This window comes from Acanthochromis polyacanthus, chromosome 22 (genome assembly GCF_021347895.1).
Source record: "Acanthochromis polyacanthus isolate Apoly-LR-REF ecotype Palm Island chromosome 22, KAUST_Apoly_ChrSc, whole genome shotgun sequence".
NCBI classification, from domain to species: domain Eukaryota; kingdom Metazoa; phylum Chordata; class Actinopteri; family Pomacentridae; genus Acanthochromis; species Acanthochromis polyacanthus.
The window spans coordinates 18,539,377-18,563,034 of record NC_067134.1 but is presented as its reverse complement, the minus strand read 5'-3'; the positions used below and the strand labels follow the sequence as shown (position 1 = coordinate 18,563,034).

The window sequence follows — 23,658 nt, the reverse complement described above, 5'->3', positions numbered from 1 at the left end:
TCAACCTGGGAGAGACAATCAACATTCCTCAGCTGAAACTAATAATTTTTAGCTCACATTCTCTGCCCTGAAAAGCCCGTTGGCGTAAAAACTTGACAGCTAGAGTGAGTGTTACAGGTGCCAAATACCCTCGCAGCCACTTCTGCATAAGTTTGCTGGAAGCCACGTAAAACCCAAACCCTCATGCATTATGCAGAGTGCACCTCAGGGGAAGCTGAGCTGGTAAGTTGGTCTGTAATTGCATCATACAGCCGGCAACCAGAACACAAACATGGATACATAAACGTGATTGAGGACCGCATGCATACGTACACCCAGAATATTACAACATCGATCTAATAACTGCCACCAAAACAGTAGTGAGGCTATGATTCACATGATTATCGAGCTGCAGCAGATGAATGCATGCATGGATAAATGCACCGCTGGAGGGATGGATGCTGCATTCTATGGCTAATGGTCGTGTGCTAACAGATGACTTTGCGAAGGATAGATGAGCTTGTCGAGCGGGTTCGCCACAAAATCAATGGGTGAGGACAGTCACAATGATCCTGGCTATTGATTAGGTTTGGCTGATGGAAGGTCCTGCTCAGGAGAGGCTCCAATCAGACACTCACAGGAAGTTTGACTGATTCTGGTCCGTCCATGCGGATGCTAACGTTTGCAGAGGAGCGCTGATGTGATATTTTTCCTCCGAAATGATTCAACACTAATGCTGCTAATTAAGAATCCCAGTTTCAGAAGTGATTCAACACAACTGATTGAAAGGTACCAACTCAAACCTTCTTGGTAAAAACATTCATGAATTAGGTTCGTGGAGTTTCTCAAAATCCTAAAACTCTACTTCTAATATTTTTAATGTACTGTTTGCATGGGATTAGTATTACCTGAAGACCTTATGTGTTTCAGGCTAGATTCTTTGCACAGAACAGGCAAAGTCTGTGTTTTATTTAACTTTATGCAAGCAACCACATAACTGCTGAGGTGTTATAATACAGAAAGATCCATCCTTCGAAGCTTCAGAGATTTCGCTTCTTTGTGTACAGATCTTCATGCTCTGTAGCAACATGATGCTCTCAAATTTGTACTCAATGCACCAAACTTTCTTTCCTAATTGCAAGTGCAGCCTCCACAATTCTTATAAATATGGGAAAAGGCACAAGAAAGGTGCAGAGAAAACCAAAATGCTGGTTCGTACAGGAATATAGTCCGTAATTTGTTGTAGAATTTTTACGTTTGAGATTAGTTATGACACCAGCACACGATTAAGATCACTAGATGGCTCCAAATAGTGTTAGAACCGTACAAATAGGTCTTTAGTTGTGAATTTTTGAAGTTTGGTCCTGTGAGTGAACTTTCATCATTTCTGTGATTCCCGCTGAGCCTCATTTATCATTTTATTTTCACAGGATTGGGTTGAAATCTGTCCTCAGCATCCACAAACCTTATTTTTTTGTTGAGTAATTTGCATCAGAGAGTAAATGAATTAAATTTTTTACCCAGTTGAAAGTCTTCAGGTTATTTGCAGTTATACAGCAAATTGTAAAGCATTACATTATAAAATCGTCATTCCATAGTAATTGGAAAATATTTTTACTTTTCTCAGGTGCTAATAATACATTCAGTGGTTTTCTTACTTATTTATGAAAAGGTGTTCATTTTTCTTCCTGTTTATTACAGAGGCTGTAGTGGTGAATATTTTCTGCAGATGTAAAAAACATTTAGAGATGTTATGACTCTCGTTCATGTAATTATTTCACTGTAAGCAAGCATTTGTTACAGTTAACACTGTCAGCAAGAAGTAAAAAGATGGAAGCTTCATCAAAGTGGAACTTTTGACAGATTTCCACATGATCACATTGAAGCAGATCAATGACATGAACTGAGAGGTTTGGTGAGTTAGAGTGACCCAGATAGAAGCTCAGAGCCGTCAGAAGGTGACAGATGTAGGGGGGAAAAAACATCTGAGGAACCTCAAAATTTTACACGCAGCATATAAGAAACGACAGCTCACATTTTGAGCGACACTAACGGTACCGCAGGAAACACCGACAAAAAGCGGCACCATTTGTGAGACGATTCCAGCCAAGAGTCCATGAATAAAGCTCCTCTGCTGGTCGTGCTGTTTCAGGGCTGAGCTCTGAGGTTTTTCCTCTGGCTGTCTCCCAACATATGCCCTCATTTTCTGATTTTCACTGCTTCCTCCTCATAAGGTTGTCGGGCAATAAAACACGGTTCAGTCACGTTACTAACACACCGAAGCATCCTCACATGAGAGCAGATCTGCTGTGACGGAAGCAGAGTGAACTCATCCAGGAAATCCCAAAGCACACAACACTGCTAGGACTGTCACTAGAGCCACGTTAAAGGGAAATACAGGAAATCAGTGATGAATTACACTTTAAAGTGAACTTTGACGTGCAAATTTCCCACCTTTGAGGAAATAAAGACCTTGAGAACTTAGAGAACTGCTGCTATAGTGGTAATAAAGCTGAACATTTTATCAAGATCAGAGTTAATTTCAGTAATATACATAATTATTCATAATTTTTAATGACCCACTTTTTAATAAATGCAAGGACCAAGAATTTTTCATCTAAATTTAACCACCTCACTTTAAAATCAAGCGCTTCAGCTTTATATCGAGGTCTACAGGTGGTAATTTTAATTTATTTTTTACATTAATGTTTTAATGTCATCGACCTCTTATGATACACATTTTATTAGGATTATTGTCTTATGCAGGTCTTTATTCAAAGTTTAACCATTTGAGCCACAAACCTACTGACAGGTTCAAAGTCATAGTATCTTTGAAAATATATTCCCAAAATGTTGCCAGACGCTGTAAAAACCAAATATTTTCAACTTTTCAGTCATCCCTTAAGTTGCACTAACCATGTTCAGTCAGGACAATTAATCAGATCTAAACTGAAAATCATTATTTCATTAAACTCGCTGTATTCTGCATGTTTCATTTGTAAAAAATTACCAAAAATAATTTGTTTGCACCAGATTCTGTAAAAATCCAAAACTTCTGTGCTTCTTGGCACCACTAAGAAACCATTAGAGACTCAGCTGTGACCATCAGGCTGAACTAAGAAGACAAGGATTGAAAAATGTTTTATACAAGTAATAAAATATCTATTGTATGTAAGGAGAGCCAACATTTATTCTAGTACTGATAACACTAGTGGACACTTAAAAATATCGTATATGTTGGTAATTTCATTTTTTCCCCACATTTTTATAAAGTATGGAATCAACTTTAGTATTTTAAAGACTTCTTTAAATAGATTTATGGCATTATAATGGTGTCGTTTCTCATAGAAGTCATTTTTGAGTTTTATCCATGGTTGTGCTGTTTCCTCAGAGGTGCAGGACTTATTGTTGCAGTGAAAAATGAGCCCACAGTGAGGAAAAATGTGACAGGAGCAAAAGATTGCTCAGATATATAATAATGAAACATGTCGTTGTGCAGTATGGTCCTAAGAGAATGAAATGTTCTGGTGTTTTTTAGGTAGCTGCTGTCAGGGAGGAACATTTATCACATCTGCAGTGGAGGACTTCCTGGTCATTATTCTCATCTTCATAAAAGATCAGTATTCCAGCGGTGAAGTGACTCATTACTCCAGTCATTCATTATCAGTCCAAGTGCTCTGCAGGGATAACCTCGACTCAAACGATGAGCATAAAACGATACAAAGCGGGCAAAAAAACTGAAAGTTCTTCCCTCCTCCCCCACATCACAGCTCAGAGAGCCCAGTAATTGAAGAAGAGATTCGGCAGGCCTGTTCTCACAGATGGTGCATCACATTTCTTAGACAATAATAGGATTGTGAACCTCATTGTTCGATAGCTCCTCTCAGCCATTGAAACTTTAAAGTGAAGCGGAGGGATGAACTACTGCAGCCTATCTCGGTCTCTTTGTCGCCTCTTGTGCTTCGGTCTGACTCAGGCCTCACGTGGCACCTTGACTCTGGCATGATGGGAGCCAGCTCATCGCTAAGTCACACTCCCCAAGACGTGTGACTGTTGGAGCACTTTCAGCATGATGGTTAGCCTCTGACAGGCAGAACGGAGCCCAGAGAAAAGCCTCTCCGCAAGACGGTCCTTTGTTAGATCTGGAACGCGCTGTCTGATCAGCTGCCAGATGCAACGAAACGCCAGGTTTTTATGTTAAATTAGTAAAACTCATACTGGCCCTGTTACCGAATGACCAGCTTATGTAGGAAACGATCAGACATTTGATCTCCCCTTTGTTCCTGTGTGCTCTGTTCAGCATTTTTGGTGTTCTCCTTCCAAATGCAACATCTAAACACTCTTGTCTTTTTTGTGCAATACTCAACCATAATATTGGGCTCATGCAGTGATATTTTTCCATACTTACAGTGGGGCAAAAAAGTATTCAGTCATCCACCAATTGTGCTAGTTCTCCCGCTTAAAATGACAGAGGTCTATAATTTTCATCATAGGTACACTTCAACTGTGAGAGACAGACACATGTGAGAACTTTACAAAATAACTGCTTTAATACTTATCTCTTTTAAGGTAAATCAACCTGCAAATAAATGTGGAAAAGATTTAGTTGTATCATGAAAAGCTTTCTGATCTTTAAAAGGACTGAACTCAAATTTTAGTACTATAATTTTCTTGATTTCACGTCCAAATCCAGGTGGGAAGTTTAACACCACTCTCTATCAGCTGGTTAGCTTAGCTCCTATCTTTAGATTTTTTTTGGTGAATGTTCTTAAAGAAAATATTAGAAATTTTACTGATATATATGTAATGACTTAAGATATTTTTAGGATTTTTTTTTTCGGAAGATTTCTACTATTTTTTTAAAAAATATTTACATAAATTTTCTTGCCAAATTTGAGGGATTTTAAAAAAAATAAAATTAAGGAAAATATTTAAGGATTATTGGAATTTTCTCCCTAGAAATTTTGCACATTTTCTGAAATTTGGGGATTTTTTTTGTTGAATTTTTGGATTTTTTTCAGAAAAGGAAACGATAGTTTTCGGTGTCCGTAAATGAGAACAGGAGGGTTAATGGAATAAACTTTGATATACAGAGAGAGTTTTAGGAGTTTAGTCATTGGATAGGGACTTTTAAAAACACATGAAACAGCTGTTTGAATTGATCGAATGCTACAATGATGCAGTTCAGCTCAGGTTTGGAATGAAACATTTCGCGCTCACCCATTAAGTAAGTTACAATCTTGCACATGGCGGCTCCGAAGATGAAGTTCTCCAGGATGTTGGGGATAAGAGTAAAGGGCATGCAGAAGATGGCCATCATCAGGTCGCTGACCGCCAGCGATAGCAGGAAGGAGTTTGTGACGGTCCGCATGCGCTTGTTCAGCATCAGGACCACGATGATCAGCAGGTTGCCGAAGACGCTGAGCAGGAAGATGAGCGAGTAGAGCAGGATACGCAGGGAGTCCATCTCTGACAGAGACACAGACAGACAGACGGTGTTATCAGTCATAGAAAGGAAGCATGTTGGCACAAGTGAATTACCAGACACACTGAATAAATGTTGTCTGTCTGCTCAAATAGAAAATATCCACTTGTTTCAATAAAATCTGTGCGACTGTAGGTGCTTTATCTTGTATGAGAGGGGAAGAGACGTATTGTGTTACTTACTGGCAACAGTAATAAACAAGTGGAAGTGGAAGAATAAATAAAGGGCACAAGATGATCGGTACATTAATTTAACTTGCTGGGTGACAAAGTAGTTCCAGATTCTAACTACCAAGTTAATCCCAAAGCATTTTATTTATCTGTATGCAAATGTAAGCACTTCTTTTGGAGTCATTTAGGCAAACCCATATAGACTGATACATGGAATAACAAAATGAAAAGATGGAGAAGAAAAAAAAAGATGGCAGCATGAATACAAGAAGATTGAATCCGGTTGTTCACCTGGGAAATAAGACTCTGAGCATATAAACAACACCAAAGTCTATTACAAGACAGAATCACTTGGCATAATCAACATCTTAAATTGTTCTAGTGTCAATATTTTCCTGCTCGCCCTGTGAGCAAAAGCAGTAATTGTAATAATTTGCAAGATAAAGACGAAGGCAGACATCATCAGTGCTGAGCAGAGTGTGTCAGGTTTTTCCCTTGGGAAGATGAGATAAAATGGAAAAACAAACTCATACGCTGCTTTTATTATTCTCATCACTGACATCTTTATCTTGTGTTTTCATTCAAATGAGTTAAGTGATTGAAATAGTTGTAAAAACGTGCCGAGAAGTGGCCAAGGACAGCATGAGCCCCCACTAGAATCTGACCGTCCACGAATGGTGCCTCCCTACTAGTCAGTAAACAGCTGAATATGTCAACAGTTGGATTATTAATATCATGGACGGGTTACTGAACAGGTTTGACTGACAAATGTGGATCAGAATGTATGAAGTGACGTGTCCGCTCAGATGAAACCCAAAATGACAAAATGATTATGAAGAGGCAAAAATTACACCAAAATTATGCAAATTACAGAGTGCCTTCAGAGATAAAAATGACTTTAGAGTCAAAAATGACAGCAAAAGATGCAATCTGACAACAAAACGATACAATGTTAGTATAAAAAGATTCAAAATTACAACAAATGGCCACAATATGATTTTAAAAAAGTTGGAAAATGACAGCTAAAGATGAAAAATGGCTACAAAGAAGACACAAACTGAAAACGGCAAGAAACAAAATCATTACAAAGTGGCAAAATGTGAACAAAAATATGCAAAATAACATCAAAATTATGCAAACTGACAAATGCAACATTTTAAAAAGATGTAAAATGACCACAAACAGACAAAAATATCAATATAAAGATACGAAATAACTACAAAAAAGTTAAAGTGACAACAAAAAGATGCAAAATTACTACAAAAAAATGTAAAACTACAAAAATAGATGTAAAGTTACTACGAAAACTGCTAAATGAGTATCAAGCCACACCAGTGTCAACAAATAGAGACGACAGACAAAAATGACAGCAAAAGATGCAAAATGACTCTTAAGACACACAAGGAGATGCAGGGAGACTACAAAAATGTGCAAATTGGTCAAAAAGACAGCCAGTGTGCCACAAAAAGACACTATGGCTACGTTCAGACTGCTTAATGCTCAATTCCGATTTTTTTGTGAAATCCAATTTTTTTGAGAGTTCGTTCACATTTCCAATTAAATGCGATTTGTATGTGATCTCCTGTGTGAACCTCACACGACCCAAAAGTGTCCTGCTTGCACGAAGAGGACACAACCATGCACGCAGAGAGCCTGTTCAGTGTTTATGGAAGTAAACATGGACGCTAACAGTAGAGCATGTCTGGCCATTTTAAAGTTGTTGTCCAGCCGGAGCCAACATATTTATAACTTAATCGTTTTAAGGAGAAGGTCAAGAAGGAAGAGAGCCAGGATTTTGGCCCTGGCGTTTTGTGGGGCAGTGGCAGCAACGTCTGTCCAGAGAACTGTGTGGGTGTGGAGTGGTGGGATAGTGATGTGAGAGGCTTCACAGATGCGAACTTCATTCAGAATTTTCGAATGATGAGGGCGACCTTTACGTACATATGTGAGCGCCTCTTTTTAACACACTCACGGCAATACACACGTCTTCAGCAGTCCGAAGACGTGTTTTGCTTGAACACAGAATAGTGACTTTTGACGTGTACCAATGACGTATAGGTCGGGTAAATGTGACCTGGCCGTTCAGACTGAAGTCGCATGGCAAAAGATCCGAAACGTATCGGAATTAGGACCACATATCCAAGTGGCCTGGGTCGCATTTGAAAAAAACAGATCTGTGTCATTCAGACTGTCATGAAAAGATCAGATACAGGTCGCATAGGGGCAAAAAAATCGGATTTGGGTCACTTGAGCCTGCAGTGTGAACATAGTCAAAATGAGCAGAGATTTGGAACAGCCACAGTGAGGTGCAAAATGAGCACAGCGAGACACGTGATCGGGTTTCACCTGACAGACGAGGAATGGAACAGTCCTCTATAGGAAGCGTTTCGTAAGATTTCTGTCTTTCATCGCTGCCACACAGCTGAGCATCGGGGCAGCAGGACGGCCCGGCCGGAGGGCTTTTGGGATGCTCCCTTCACTCACACACTGACCTGTCACAGCGAGTCTGTTTGAGAATGAGACTATCTGACAGGACAAGGTCGCGGCCGGCCATGTGCAGCGCTGACTGAGTCGTCTGATTAAAGACAGAGACATGGGAGAAGTCTAAAGGTCTGCAGCAGAGCACCTTAGAGGCAGCACTGCTCATGAACAGTGGAGAAAGGACTCTATCAGTACATGTGGGCTTTGAAATGCCTCTTTGTGCCACATTGATGCTGTGCCAAATAAATAACTTGTTAATGATTCAGTAGCAGGCTATTTTTATTTTCATAATTTCATCTCGACCTCCCACATTGTGGCTTAGCTTGAATTTTCATGCTTGCAATTTTTTTATGACACACTATTGAAATGATTTATCATTTGATTTCATGATCTTAATACAAGATTCAAAAATTGAAGTGGCCAAATGAAAAAAAAAATCAAAATTTTCATAGTTTTTGAACATAAAAACAATCCCCAATATGTATAGATACCCCTAAAATCTGAAAAAAAACAATAGATCGGAAAACAGGTCTGACCTGCTGTCATGTCTTTCTCTGCTGTCCTTTACTTCCCCCTTGGAACTGTAAGAGCTGGCATCAAGGTAAAATTTTACTTTTACTGGAAAAAGGGCGACGATAAAATCTGGATTGGAAGTCAGGACACTGCAGGATGCATGCTAACCATCTCTGTAACCTGAGACATGCTGTTCCCCTTGATTCTTTTGAAATCCTCTGACTGCATTTAGAGAGCAGTTTCATCAGCCGAAGACTGACATCATGTCCAAACTCATGTAGGAAACATCGGCTGCATTTCAGTCCCTGAAAGATGCAGCTGACGAGGGTTGGATCCACACAATGGACACATGTGAGACATGCATAATCAGCACTTGGCTGTCTTGTGAGAATTCCAGCACCAAGCAGGGAGCTCCCACTGGCTCGGTAGCAGCTATTGTGTTGGAGTTTTTGCAGTCCAGCTAAGTGAAAATGGAATTATGCATTCATTGAGCACCAGCGGTATGTTGGCTCCCTCGAGCCTAATGACTGCAGGACAGTTCGCTTTGCTTCCTTTGACTCCCTGAAGCATGACAGCTGTGTTCAAATCCACAGGAATCTATAAATACATCACAGATAAAGGAAGCCGTTCACCTCTGAGATGCTCATATGCAGCAGAAGTTGCTGACGTGGAACGTTTTAGTTTTGAAACAGAGCTGAGAGACGCTGCCTCTGTTGGAGTTGTGGTTGTTCATTTAACCCTTGCTTGCTCTATTTGCTCTGCCCGTCCTATTTCCTGTGCAGTACAAACAGTAATTATGTTTCTCCACAGGGTTCATTGAAGTTTCAGCACATCACTTTGCCTTATCTTTAGATTCAGCACAGCTTCATGGGCACAGCAGGCCAGCGAGAAGCACTGTCATTTACTGGGGTTGTGGAGCAAAAGGGCTCCATCTTATCATGAATAAATTGTTACAACGATCAAAAATAATCATCAGTAATGAACTTAGAGGTGATATTTCAGAAAAAGAGCTGCCCTTCTGAACCATCCTTTTAATCACAACCTTGCCACGAGGCTGAGTTTCATCCAAAGCCCCTGTGAGATGATGAAATGTTACAGATTGTTGGAAATTACTTTCAGCTCGGTCCAAATCTCATATTCCTCCTAATTAGAAGTGAGCAGAGAGCTGCTTGGAAGTGAACCTGACAAGTAGTAGATATGAGTCAGAAAATGAATTCTGAACTTAGGGCTGTCAGCAACGATTAGTATTAAAAGCAAGCTGTCAACATGTGTTCTATAACTGCAACATTTAAGCTGCAGCTCACCATTATTGTAATTTATCTGATTATTTGATCTACCAATTTTCAGAAATGAGGGAAAATTCACAATCTCTCAATAGTCCATATTCTGAGAGGGTCAATTTACATAAATATGAAGCAGAGAAAGCAGCCAGTGAAGTTAAACTCTGGCACAAGCCAGTAAGTCAAAAGTTAAGACTTTTTCAAAAGTATTTTAAAGTCCAGAATGAATTTTAAGTAAACGTTTGCCAGGCTTGCTTCATGAATGACTTAGCATATTTATAGGGCATTAAATTAGCTAATTAACATAATGTTGGTCAATTACTGAACTAATCTGCCCTGCACTAATTTAAGCTCCTCTGCATGCAGCTGTAGTTCCTATTTTCTGATTCAAACAAGTGCATCTTAATGTGAATTTAAAATACCGGTGTTTCCGATTAAAACGTACACTAGAGAGTAGAGGAAAGCTCTGGCATCCCATGGGACTAAATGTAAATCTTGCAGGAGTGTGCTCACTGCTAACCAATAACCGCCGTGTATTTACAATATAAAAGCACATCAAATGCCTGAGGTTACTGACAGCGATGGAGGAATATTGATATACAACAGGCACAAATCTGACACCTCAGGGTTGAACTGACACACTTGATGTGTTCTCAAAGTACTGCTTCCTACACATATTATACAAGATACGACTGAGAAGTGTGTAGAAAGTGTCCTTTCTGCCCTGCAGCTACTGATTCATATGAATAGAATTGTAATTTTGCTATATTACTGTCAACAGCTGCAGCATTCGTCTCCATTAATTCTACATCGTAAAATAGTGTGTTTGCCACAGATAAGACATGAAATTAGTAAAACTATGTTGTGCACAATTTACACCTCGCCACATCAATGCAGTTGAGTTGCATCAAACAGAAACGTCGAGGACAGAAAAACAAATCCAAACACTGCAATTCCTTGAACATCCTCTTGAGGCTGGATGTAAAGTGTGTCGAGCCCAATAGACCCCCATGTTAAAATGTCCAACATTATAGCAGGAATTAATATGTTTACAGCCTGGTACAAAATACAATTCTGGTCTCTAGAGCGAGGTTCTGCACTAATTTAAATAGTTTACATTGTGTTCAGGATTACTGTTATTTCGAATTAATGGTGTGGCTGCTTTGAATGACAGGACAGGCCATGGCTCCACCTCTGCTCATTTTTGGATCAGCCATGAGTTATGGTATGTGTCCACCTGATCCGACAATTTCCCGCCTCCCATTCATTGTCTATGTGAAATGCATCCGTTGCGATGTGTTTCGAGCTGCATTTCCCCGGTGCATAAAGTGGACTTGGCTTCACCTTCGTTCAAATTTGATGCAGAGTGCGGAGGTCCGATGCATCGCGAAACTTTCGTCAAATGTCTAAACTAGCCGTTGTTGAAGTAAAACAAGGACAGATGCAAGCTGACGGTTTTGCATGTAAACAATGGATATTTGAAAATGGTAAAAAGTTTTACCCATGTTTTATGCAGAAGGAGAAGCACTAACCGTGTTTACTGGCCTACAAGGACAATGTGAATGAACACATCTGTTTTTTGTTTACATATAAAGTACAGTCAGGGACTTAAGATTCATTTTGTTTGACAGTCGCAGTAGTAGTACGGGTAATATCATTGGATTTCCCCGAGTACTATTGTGTGAAGAAATTTCCAACATTGTGACATGCAAGTCATTTATATTCCTGTTGTAAACAATCCGTTTAACCCTTTCATGCATGGTATCTGCTATAGTGGACAGCTACTCAGATTTCAACTTCAACTAAAACCACCTTATTTGCAGCAATTATTTCAAAACTGCAGAGAGCAATCTCCCAAGTGTTGTCTGTATTTCTATTTGATTATTGATATTTATTCTGTGGAAATATTTACTGTTATGACAAAACACTACAGGCAAAACAGAATTTTTTCATACAAATGTCAAGTTTAAGATTTGTAAAATAGACAAATTTCAGTAATCAGATTGGTGTGATATCTATTAGTTCTATTATTTTTACATGTAAGTGACGGTTTCCAATTATTACATGTATGGAGTTGTTCCTTCTACTCTCTGTCAGAAATCTTCATTTCAGCGGCACTCACTTTAACCAAATGTTTCAGTTTTATTCCTAATCTATATTCCGAAGGTTTTTACTAATGTATAGAACATTTTACTCCTGGGAATGTGAGAATTGATTTTTTTTTTTTCCTGGCTGTGGAGAGTGTTTTCTGATTTATGGAGTGATTAAAAATTGATTTCTGAAATCCTCCCTCTCACAACCTGTTCCTGTTCTATCTTGTACTAATTCCTGCAAAAGGAAACAAAGATTTTAAACCTAATTTTATCCACTGCTCAGTTTTCTGGTGTGGAAAATCTTGTTTGGGGGTAATAAAACCTCACAGAGAGATGAACATTGATTGACTTGTTGGCTCATAACTCATAGTGACAGAAATAGCTAAATTAAATTCTATTTGTTTCACTTACATTCATGCAATATCATAAGAATCAACCCACCTGACCTCGTTTCAGCAGGATATAAAACAAATCCATACCTCTAACTTCATTTGGACTAATAAACGTGTCTGCGTTCTTTTGCATTTAGCATCTGTGGTGTTTAGAAGTCAGAGCAGAGATTCATTTTTTTTCTGATCGGTTTTTCAAGCACAAGCGCCTGCTGGTTATTACATATAAACATCCTTCTCCTTCTATCCATTAATGGATGTGTTTTGGAGTCATTTCATTCTTAACTAGTAAACACTCCAACTTGAGAATAAACCACTACAAACATGCCTGCTATAAATGTCTTCTCGGAGTGAAAAGGTTGCCTCTAATTCCTCCTTATTTGTGTCCACTCTGCCAATAAAGCCAGTGTCTGACCTCACACAGCACTTCCAATCTCTTTAATTCCCATCAATCCTCTGGTTGTCACGGACAACCACACATTGGCTCTTTTCAAAATGCCAAGAAAAGTTCAGGGAGTTGATGGCATGTCTTATAAAAGTTTCAATCCAGAGATAAGGTTTAGTTTGGGGTGCGTTTGATCTCTTTATGTTGAGTTTACTCACAGGAATAATTTCTGAATGCCAGGACTGATTTCACCTTGTGTCAGATCTGTGTCTCTCGTTTGTCTGAACGGATCAAAGTGAATATGTTTGCTCGGTTGCACAACATTTGGTGGGTGCGTTCTGGTTGGACACGAATTTGACGGATATCAGATTTAACTGTGCGCTCAGTACACGACCTGCATTAATGAATCTTAAAAAAAAGTGATAAGAAATGAGTCCTTTGGCAGCGATTTAACTTGGTGCTCGATATGCAGAAGTCCATCTCCACTGTATCTCTAATGATGCGGGTTACTGTAACAGTCAGCACAATTCAACCCAGTCTTCCCACTATGCAACCCCATGAGAGATTATTGATCCTACATTGCTTTGAAATTTTCAAAAGTTGGAAATAAGCTTATTTGTAGTGCATGAACAAGCTCAGCACATATTCAATTGCACCCATAAGGCCAGTTCTGACATATACATCGGCTTCTGATGCCATTAATTCCGTCTTTGTTGTCTGTGTCAACATTTTCTAACTCTAAGCTCAATGTTTTCACTTGAAATCTTTCAAACAAACGGACCAAGAGCAGAAATGTGTTGGCTGTAAATGAAATTTGATGAGTATGGGACAATAAGCTTAATGGCAGGATGGCATATATGCAGCCGCTGTGAGCTCATGTCTTTTAAAGTGAAGCATTCAGCAGGAAAACTGAGGCAGACTTACTGCACTGCAGCCTTTCCTGAGGGTGACAAATTCAGTAAATCCATGTCCCTCTGCTGCCTCTGCAAACACAACGATATGAAGGGAGATGCCTCCCAGTGTTCAAAGGGCAGCCTGGTTACAGACTGTAAATTATACAGCCATGCAGTCTACAGTTTGCAGTGAGTCTACAAACCAATTAAGATTAGGATGCCTGAATGTGCAACAGTAATGACTTCATGACTTGTGCAGGGATGGTTTCCAAGAGCTGTTCACATTTTGGATCCGGTTCCAAACTGGTAAAATATCTTTAGTACTGTTATTAATAAATGCCTTGTTGAATCTTTCATTCACCCTTTGTATTTAGTGAGTCTCTTTTGCTTTGCCTTGTGACACTGAGACATTGGTTTTGGAATGTTTAACTAAAAAAATTCTGTATTAAAAATAGATGCAGTGACTATGTGAACTGCTGTTTTGAAACTGCATTTGGCCGTCACCATCTTGTTCTTTTGAAACCATACGTATTGAATTATTGGTGGTTTTAGCCAGAGAATCCGAGGACAACTTATTGTATTTTAGAAAGCTAATTTATTAAACTTAAAACTAGCTAGATGAACTGCCCTGTTCTGTGAATGTCAAGCACTCTTTTCGAAAATACTGGTGCTGATAAATGAAGCCATCATAAACCTGTGCACTGCAGGGCAAACCAAAACTGCACTTCCTTGAATGGCCATTTGAGGCTGGATCCAGAGAAAGACTAGCCTAGCCACGCTAGACCCATGCTCTGAAGATGCAAGGGTCTGGGCACGCTTGACAGGGAGGGAGGCGGGCTAAAAGGTTGTCTATCAAATCACTCTGCAGCAATTGGGTAGGTATACAACCAATCAGCGCAACGAATAGGCTGACGTAGTTCCTAGAGCGCCAGATTGTGGCTAAGTCCCATTAGCTTCCCAACCAGCGGAGCCGCGGAGCCAACTGGTATATTAAGGATTTGCCATATCCCGTCGGCATAAGTCCAAATACGTCTTTCTTCTCAATGAAACACTTCAGTGCCGTCCTTTGTTTATCTTTCAAGTTGAATTTTAGCTTCAAATCTTTAAGGGCTGTGGCCAAAGCCAAGTCGAAAGATAACTGTTTATTGTGCGCCAGTTGTTTCTGTCAGAATCGTCGCGCCTCTATCGTCACTTAGTTACACCCGCCTTCTGACTCTACACTTCATGGTGATTCGTCCAGCCAGTTTTAGGAGCATCCAACCTCGAGCCTTATGGAGGGTAACTAGACCCACCCTGGCAGAGAATTAAATTTGTTGCCGTGGGTTGTCTAGCGTGGCTAGGCTAGAGAAAGACTGTAAATATGGCGATATTGTAGCAAAATGTCAAGAACAAGTTAGCCCCACCATATCTTAACCTGCTTTATCATCTATTTCACTCTTAATCAGATTACTTCGATAAACCCATTAAGAAAATGTTTCCTGAGTCAAGAATAGATCAAGATTGGAGTAGAGCCATTTTCACAGTCTTTAATAAAACTAGATTTCTGTTTGCTCCGAGAGGAGTCGCCCCCTGCTGACCATTTAAAAGAATATGGGTTTTAGGCTTTAATTTTCTGACCCGGAGGCTATGTTCATCTTTTATTTACAGTTTATGCTGAATCTCCATAGAGCCCCATGTTAAAACATCCAACTTTACAGCAGAAACAAGTTTACAGCCTGGTACAAAAAATAACTTTGGTCTGTAAAGCTAATTTCTCCATTCATGGAAGCTGTATATTTTTATGTAATTCACCAGTTATAATTGTATGTTATTATGCACATATAATAATGGGCGTGACAGGTGGATGCCATCTCAGTGACATTTACATAGACCGCCTCAGCTCCACTCATATCCCAGTTCTATGCTCATTTTTCGATCAGCTAGGAGTTGGTAACAGCACCCAGGAAACCTATGGGTGACGTTGAGGAGGGTTCATCCATCTTTATGTACATGCTCGGCACTGTATTATGTGCATGAAAGGGCATCCATATTGGTACCCATTGCTTTGATGAAAAAGAAACGATGAGAAAACCACAATAAACCAGGCTGCAGTCAAGCAGCTGCATCGGCCTGAGGTACTGACTGAGTCAACTCTGACAATCCTGACTCAGAGACAGACCTACAACATGTCCAAACTTTATATTTACTGTGCATGAGAGACCAGAGTGGTGTCAGTTTATCTAACTTTCTGCAAGAAGTGGAATGAGCATATTTCCCAAAATGTCCAGCCTTTGCTATGAAGCATACTTTTTCTATTTTACCAAACTTTTAGTCCCGTTTGTTTTTATATATTGCCTTTTTGCTCCTCCATCTGTTGTGAAATGAATAAACTTTTCCTGCTTGCTTTGAGTCAACCGCCTTGCTGCGTGTAATATTTCAAGATAGCTATCAATCACGGCAACTCTCACAAACGCCTTCGAGCCTTGATGATTTACTCAATTTAGTGTCACCCAAATACTAATTAGAAGAAGTGAAATCTACTGTCGTGACCCCTAGCTGGTTGAAACGGACTCTCTTGTTTTCTCATTCTGTTCCGTGTAGTCTAATTTGAACCGGCATCTCATTGCAATTATAGGAGTTGCCTCTTAAGGGATTTCCGTTTTAAATGAAACGTTCAGCCGAGGTGTTTTCCACTAGGATCCCATAAATCACTATGCAAAACAAACCAGCGGTGGGGCACCAATTCAACACTAATTAGACTTTTTGGACTTAAGAGACCCCAGAGTTCAGAGTTGAAATCAACTGAAGATCTCAGCTCATTTATTTGAGAATCGTCTTTGAGAGCTCACTGCCATATATCTGCTTATACGTCATCACATATACCGCACTAGTAAGTCACACCATTAAGGATTAACTGGCAGTGAAATTAGTTGCCTATTAGATGCACTGAGCCTAACTGTTAGAAGGTAACCCCCATAAAACCATGGCTCAGCCTCACTCCTGTCCTGTCGTAGAGCGAGTTAGTAGAGCCAGTGTGCAGACAGGGAGCATTACAGATCAATACAGCTATTCCATGGTTGAGAGAATGCTGCACATGTTTAAGAAAATCTTTATTGGTGCTATAATTTTCAACGAGGATCATAATACTCCCTCAAGATTAATGATAAATGTACAGTTTTCGTGGAGTGAACTGATGACACTAAAAGCTATAATCCTTTATTGATTTTCCTCATTAAATGTGCGCTACAGTCGGATTTTTAAGCTCCTCCGGATTGGATTGTACCTAAGAGGCAGCGGCTCATTATCAGCAAACGAGGATGCTTCAAATAATTTGTGCCTGCGTGCTGCGAGTTTCGCCTCACCAGGTCGCTTCCAAATTTTCCAATTATTTGATCTGATTACTGTGCTCATGTTATGACAGGCTACATCAGTGTGCAAATTCCCAAAGGGAATAAGATGTTGATTTGTGCTACAAGACACCTCATTGGGGAAATTGGTTGGATATTAGAAACTCCTTAGCCGCCCTGCCACCGTGTATGCAGTGCAACGTCTCTGCTGCAGTCTCACTCTCTCTCTCTCTTTTTTTCCCCCCCTTTTTGCTCAAGGCAAGTAGCTGGTTTCTCTCTGAATAACAATGTTCATTTAATGCTTAGGAGATCCACTTCATGATAACTTATCTCACATGGACTCAGAAGGACGGGGTGAGCTCAGCAAAATGCCACTTTGAATCAGCAGGGAGCACACAGCGTCCATGCAGTGTCAAGGTGCGACTGCCGATGTTGTTCTACATAAGCAGGAGCCTGTCTGAGCCCAGGAGTCCACAGTGATTACTATAATGTGATATATGTCACATGTCGTTTCACTTTTGTGTGGTTGGAGCTGCTCTATCAGTCGCAGGAACCGCAACAATGAAGGCTGGAGATGAGGAAAAAAACAGCCCAAAATTCAATTGCACAGATCTCAGAGGATCATTTGATATTTTGGACTTTAAAAAAAAAAAGAGAAACAGCCAGAAATAAGTGAAAGAACAAAAATGTAACTACTTCTCCCACCCACCCCAATATGGACAGTTAGACTTGCTGAAAATTTGTCATTTTCTTAATACAAAGTGGACTAAATTAAGACAATGGAACAAAGGACACAGGAAAATACACTTGTTAAAATATCAAAGCTTGTGGACTTCAAATGAAACAAGACTCATATCCCTGCACATTTAAAGCAGAGATGTTCCAAGTCTGACGCTGGGCTTCATTTTTTCAGCCTATATTTGCATACATTTTGGTAAACTGGCACGGTCAAAATTATGCCGAAACTGAAGTAGCAGTTCCAGTTTGCTGGGTAGCCATGGATTTACAGATAAGTTTTACGGATTACTTTGATACTGAATTTAAATCAAAAACATGGTAATTCTTAAGCAAGTTCTGGAGTTGAAAGGAGCATCTTTTTTAGATAATTTCTTAGCCTTTTCTAGATGTTTACTTGCAACGCACATGTGCGATAATGATATCCTCGCAATGCTTACTGAATCTATAAATACATGTATCGTGTGTGTTCAGACCTGCCTTCGTTATCACTCTGTCAGTAAGTGTGATTTTTGAAGCAATCTGCGGCACTGATGTCCATCTGCTGACTTTGTTGAGGAAGCAGCTCAAACCACTGGGCAAAACTACCACATGTAAGCAGCAGTTGTTTTTAGAACAACACCATGCTCCTGTGTCTTTCACCTCGTACTGTATTGTCTCATTTCTCTCTTAGCGCCTCCTTTCAACTCTCCCACGCCTCCCCAGAGAGGTGCACCTCACCCTCTATGGCAACTCTATACCTCTATAGGATCTACAGGAACTAAAGAAGAAAGAAAAGCTCAACAATCATCATGCAGTTGTGACACAAAGCAGACCCTCATTATAATACTGTTAGAAGTTAAGCTGGTGTCAGTAACTATGAGATGTATAAAGCATCCAGCCTGCTATTATTTTTGACTTTTGGTCAGATAAAACAAGCTATTTGAAGATTTCATCTCTGACGGGGATTTTCAGGGAGAAAACAGTTAAGAAAATAATTTGCGGATTAAATTTTCATCTAAATGAGTCATCTCTGTATTGAAATATGTTGATTAAATACAGCACATTTCTTCAATTTTATTGCATTTTTTTGGGGTTGAGACTGTTATAATTGTGCTATAAACCTAAAATGCACCAATTACTATTTATTAACTATCAAAAAAGTTGCTCAGAATAAGTGATTTAGGTGTTTTCTGCTACCATAACCAATAAAGGCAACCCTTTTCTGTGTGAAAACTAATATAAAAGCACTTTTCTACTGTACCTGCAGCTCAGCCCTTCTGCAAGCAAGAGACTAAATCTCCAATTCAATGAATCGAACAGCGGTAATTCCCCAAATGGAGGGATGGGGCTTTAATTTCCTGTCCCAGCTTTGGACATTTGAGAACAACTATGCACATAATGAACCTTTATTGCTCTTCTTCGGCCTGAAAATAAGACGGGGTATGTCCACGACGGATCACAGTGAATAACAGAAGATTATTTGTGTGTCACCCTACAGACATGTGGGAGAGGAGGAATGAGATGGAGCTGGCCAGCGAACGGCGAACACGCCCCACAGCTTGGGATTGCTCTCCAGGTAGTTGAGCCCTCATAGCTGCACGCCTGCCCCTGATATAAGGTCAATAAAAGTAATGCAGCAAAGAAGGAGGAATGTCTGAATTATTTAGTGGGGCAAGGTTTGAAAATTTCTCAATGCTACAGCAGAGGCAGGGGAAAAAAATAAAGAACTCGCACTCACGTTCAGGCCTCATTACCAAACCAGCCCCCACATTCAACTGGTGTCTTGATAGAAGACTTAGCTCGGGGGCCCTTATCTCCTCCCTGATGTGGAGGGGTTTAATCTGCTTTAGCATTCTGAGAAGTATAAGCGAAAAAACAAACATTGAGAATTAAAACTGCTCTTCACGCCGCTCACTGCTCCTTCAGATTGGAGCTTTATTGATGCAGGGGGGAGCAGCAGTAAATTGGGTTGCTTGGTGATTGATTGCACTGAAGGCGGGGAAGGTAAATTAAAGAAAGCTCCTGATTGCGGGTCATTTTCAGGTGAAGCAGACACCAGAGAGGGCGAGCATTAATGGTGAGGAATTAAAGAGCATTTTGTATGTGCTACACCATCCAGCTTAATATGTGTGATAACATGCTTAAAATGTTATCATCAGCCATAAGTGGCAATTTGTAACGTTAAATTAAATACTGCCCCTGTAGCATGCTTTAAACTTGTTTTTGTCCCAGTGCCAACAAAAAGCAATGGAGAAGGAATAACATGAGCCAAATAATAATATTAAAAAAGAAACAATTCGGTTTAACACCTCCTTTGTTTGTATTGGATCTGATGTGGGCCAGATGTTGCCTGATGGTGCAGTTTGGTGCCATCTGAGGCAGTTAACATCTCAGCCTGGGTGATTCATGAGGGACATGTTGATCTGCAGAAGGAGAGAAAAAAGAAGAAAGATCGGGGCTTACCTCTGGCTCTGGTGGCCGGTATGGGGAGGACGGAGCTGTTGGAGCAGCTCATGTTGTAGTCGGTAACTTCCAGGCTCAGGTTACCCGGCTGAGCGCAGCCCGCTGACCCGTCCGCCTCACTGCCGTTCACCGCCTGCAGAGCCATTATGGCACCTACACCTGTTTGAAGCTGGAGCCCAATCAACTTGCTACCTTTTTCTTCATAACATCCGGAGAAAGCGTGTTGTGAAACTTGGAGAAACCCCCCGAAGTGAAGTTTTGTAAGATTAAACCGTGTTGAAAAGCCGAAATGTCACAGGGTAATGACGCGGCGAGGGAAGCCCCGATGAAGCGCTCTGTCGGCGGATTGAAGCCCGACTGTGGAGGAATGAGGCTGCGCTGCTAAGGCAACGGCTCCTCTCTCACACACTTCCTCTCTCTCCTCTCTGCCTCCATTCAGCTCACGACTGTCACAGTACAGTTTAGCCTCAGCAGAGCGTCAATAGGCTGCTTATCTTGAGCTGCAATATGGAGGGACTTCAGCTACAGAGAATAGCTGCCAATTTCCCAAAGAAGGTCACTAGTGGTTTTGAAGGACTTTTATAAAAAGTCACTTCAGTGACTCTGGTAGTGTCAGACCTGTTGCTAATTGATGTAGCTACTGATGATGAGCCCATGGTGTTTTAGCAACTTTTAGTTTGTTGTATTGACTCGTTTTTTTAGCGCAGTATTTCATTTTTTTAGTGACAAAGCTACAAAAATTCACTGTATCCTGCTGTGTTGCGTCGAGGTGTTCAGACCATAACACAGTTAGCATAGCTGACACAGTTAGCATGCGCTAATAAGCTAACGGGAACTGCCGCTGTTATATTGTACTGAGGTTCTTACCGTTTAAATAATTAAAATGATCTCTTTTGGACTGCTGTTGAATGTTTAACTGAGGAAAAACAAGCAACTGATAGAAATATTTAACAGGTGATAATTTATTTTAACAAATTTTACTGTTATGTGTTGAATTTGACACAAAGTCAAGAATTCTTTTTAAGCTAACAGAAAATGGTTGGCATAACTTGTAGATACAGTAGCTGATTGACTACCAGGAAAGCCAAGCTAAATATGAGATTAAAGTTAAAGTAATATATTGTTAAGCTGAGAATAATGTTGAGCAATTGACAATGTTACTGTTGCTAAGTTTTTCCACCTTGAAGCTGTAGTGTTGTAATGACACTGTCAAAAGCATGGATTCAGACTGCTAAAGAACAATTCTGTTGCACATTATTCTTTTGCAGAATCATGGTAAGGTTCAAACATATATGGGTGAATTTTACCAGTATGACAGCTTGCCATAGTGTAGTCTGATTCCTCTTAATGCGCTCAATCTTCTTTCTCCCTTCTGTACAGCTTCAGACACCATGGACATGTAATTGATGCTATTATACTGCTCTGTAGTTTGTTTGAAAACTGCTGGAAGGACTCCATCCATATATGCTCATACATAGCATCAGACAGGGACACGTTTGTTTTAAGGGTTGAAAATAATACTTATGTCTTTTACTGGTTGTGATATGTGTTAGTACTAAAGCAGCAAAGATTTGATCTAATTTATACTTATTTAAATACAGTTCAGTAGTTTAGTCTAGACTTTGCCAGCCTACTGGTCAGGCCTCCTGCAAAGGTTCACAAGACAAATTTCAGATGATTCATGTGGGAGGAAACCAGAAAACAAACTTCTGTTGCACACATTTATTCTGCTTTTGGTCATTTCTTTCACCTTTATTGTTTGTGAAGAAACTGACAATTTTATCCATTTGTTCCTCAAACACAAACGCTGGTTTGGATTTTAATCTGAGCACTTGCTTGACCCCTTTTGTCCTCCGGCTGTGTGTCACCAGTTTTGTTAGGACCCCATTAAACTGTTTTCATTTTGTGTGAAACATTGTTTGTATCTCTTTCTCTCAGGGGATGAATGCTGTTGATTTCTCTGCTGTACTCAACAACGTCCAGGATGTCAGGTGAGGATCATCAGTGGGACAGTGAGCCACAATTTAGAAAGCTTTAGAGAGGATTAGCGGCCACGTTTTCTTGGAGTATCTGATGACTTGAAGCAGAGGATGGTTGGTGCCATGGTTACTAAAGAACAGATATTGCACATCCTGTGTTTTTGATGAGAATATTTTACACATTTTATGTGAATGCCATAGTCTTGTTTACACTTTAACTGTTTTAAATGATTTGTTTAAACTGTAGAACGTCTCGGAGATCTTCCACAGCCTGCGGAACAACTGTTAAATTTTCCATTTGGCAACTTGGCTGACCTGCAGGGATAAGGTAAGAAGTTCTGGGACTCTTGATGTGCAGCATGATGACTTTGTTTATGGGGAACGGTTTCAGAGTGCCTCAGGGTTTAGTTCAGTTCATGTTTTACCGGTTGAGAAATGATGCTGATGCTTTGAAAAATGTCTGGAGGCAGTGGGGGAGGAAGGGGAGTTGCTTTGCACTGTGGGGGAGGAAGGCTACACTATTTGTGTTTGTGATTCGTTAGGTGGTTGCTGTCAGTAGTGGTGATGGTTTTACAAGTGCTTATTGCTTTTATACTGCTTCCATGTGTGGGAGGCCTGTGTGTGTGTGTGTGTGTGGTGTTCCAGCTTGGATAACATGTGCTGGTGTTTTTTTCCACATTTTGTAAGACAGCGGCTTATTTAAGTAGTGCCAAAAGTCTCTCCCTTCTCTCCCTTTAGTGTTGAGAATTTTGCAGCTGCTCCACATTGATTTTCACCGTATCGATGTCTTCACACAGGTCATGACTAGCATGTTTGATGAGATGTGGGAATTTGCCTTCTGATGCTTTGGGTTTTCCGAACATCCTGCTCTAGTAGAGGCATTTTGTTTTGCTTTCATAGAAGTGAAATTCATTGTGTGATAGTCCTTGCCAAAAAAGGCAGCTCAGGTAAAGAAGTAAAGCTCCTGATGTGTGAAAAATGGATTGTCATGCTGCCCGTTTGAACAATTCACTAGTGCCTCAAGACAGCTCAGTCAGTACCAATGAACGTACAGAAGTCATTCCTAAAGCTTTAAAAATAAGATGAATTGACCTTTGACTTTTTATCGATGGCTGCACAGAGCATTCAGTAGTGCCTGATTACATTGTGTAAACCACTGAAGGGCATAATATAACACATACACCTATCAATCACAAGACTAAAACCATCTGCCTGTCATTGTGCAGGTCTTCACTGACCTGCCAAAACAGCTCTGACCCATAGGGGCATTAACACTGGACTTCTGGGGGTGTCCTGTGGGTTTTTGCAATAATACATTGTTATAGGATCCTTGTGGGCTGCATCGTGGGGTCTCTGTGGATCAGGGTTGGTCTGTCGCATCCTGCTAGTCCTGGATTAGGTTAGGATCTGGGGAAGTGAAGCCTGTGTGGATGCCTTGTGCTCTTTGTTGTGTTCCTCGAGCATAAGATGCGTTCTGTTATAGAACAAATTGGACTATTTTATTG

General features: G+C 40.2%; 1 protein-coding gene across 2 annotated transcripts in view; it reads right to left on the bottom strand.

Moving 5' to 3' along the window:
- The window catches only part of cckbra (cholecystokinin B receptor a), a 46,670-nt gene extending 26,074 nt beyond the window's left edge, over positions 1–20,596 (bottom strand). Inside the window, exons 1-3 of one of the 2 annotated variants that reach the window (XM_051943152.1) lie at positions 20,175–20,295; positions 19,450–19,565; positions 5,200–5,448 (exon numbers count right to left, since the gene is read on the bottom strand). In XM_051943152.1, coding sequence (XP_051799112.1) covers positions 5,200–5,448; positions 19,450–19,564 — 364 coding nt within the window. In that variant the 5' untranslated portion in view covers position 19,565; positions 20,175–20,295. Of the gene's footprint in view, positions 1–5,199; positions 5,449–19,449; positions 19,566–20,174 lie in introns of both variants that reach the window. The other variant, XM_022195706.2, reaches the window with a different exon arrangement.
- Positions 20,597–23,658: the final 3,062 nt, after the last annotated feature.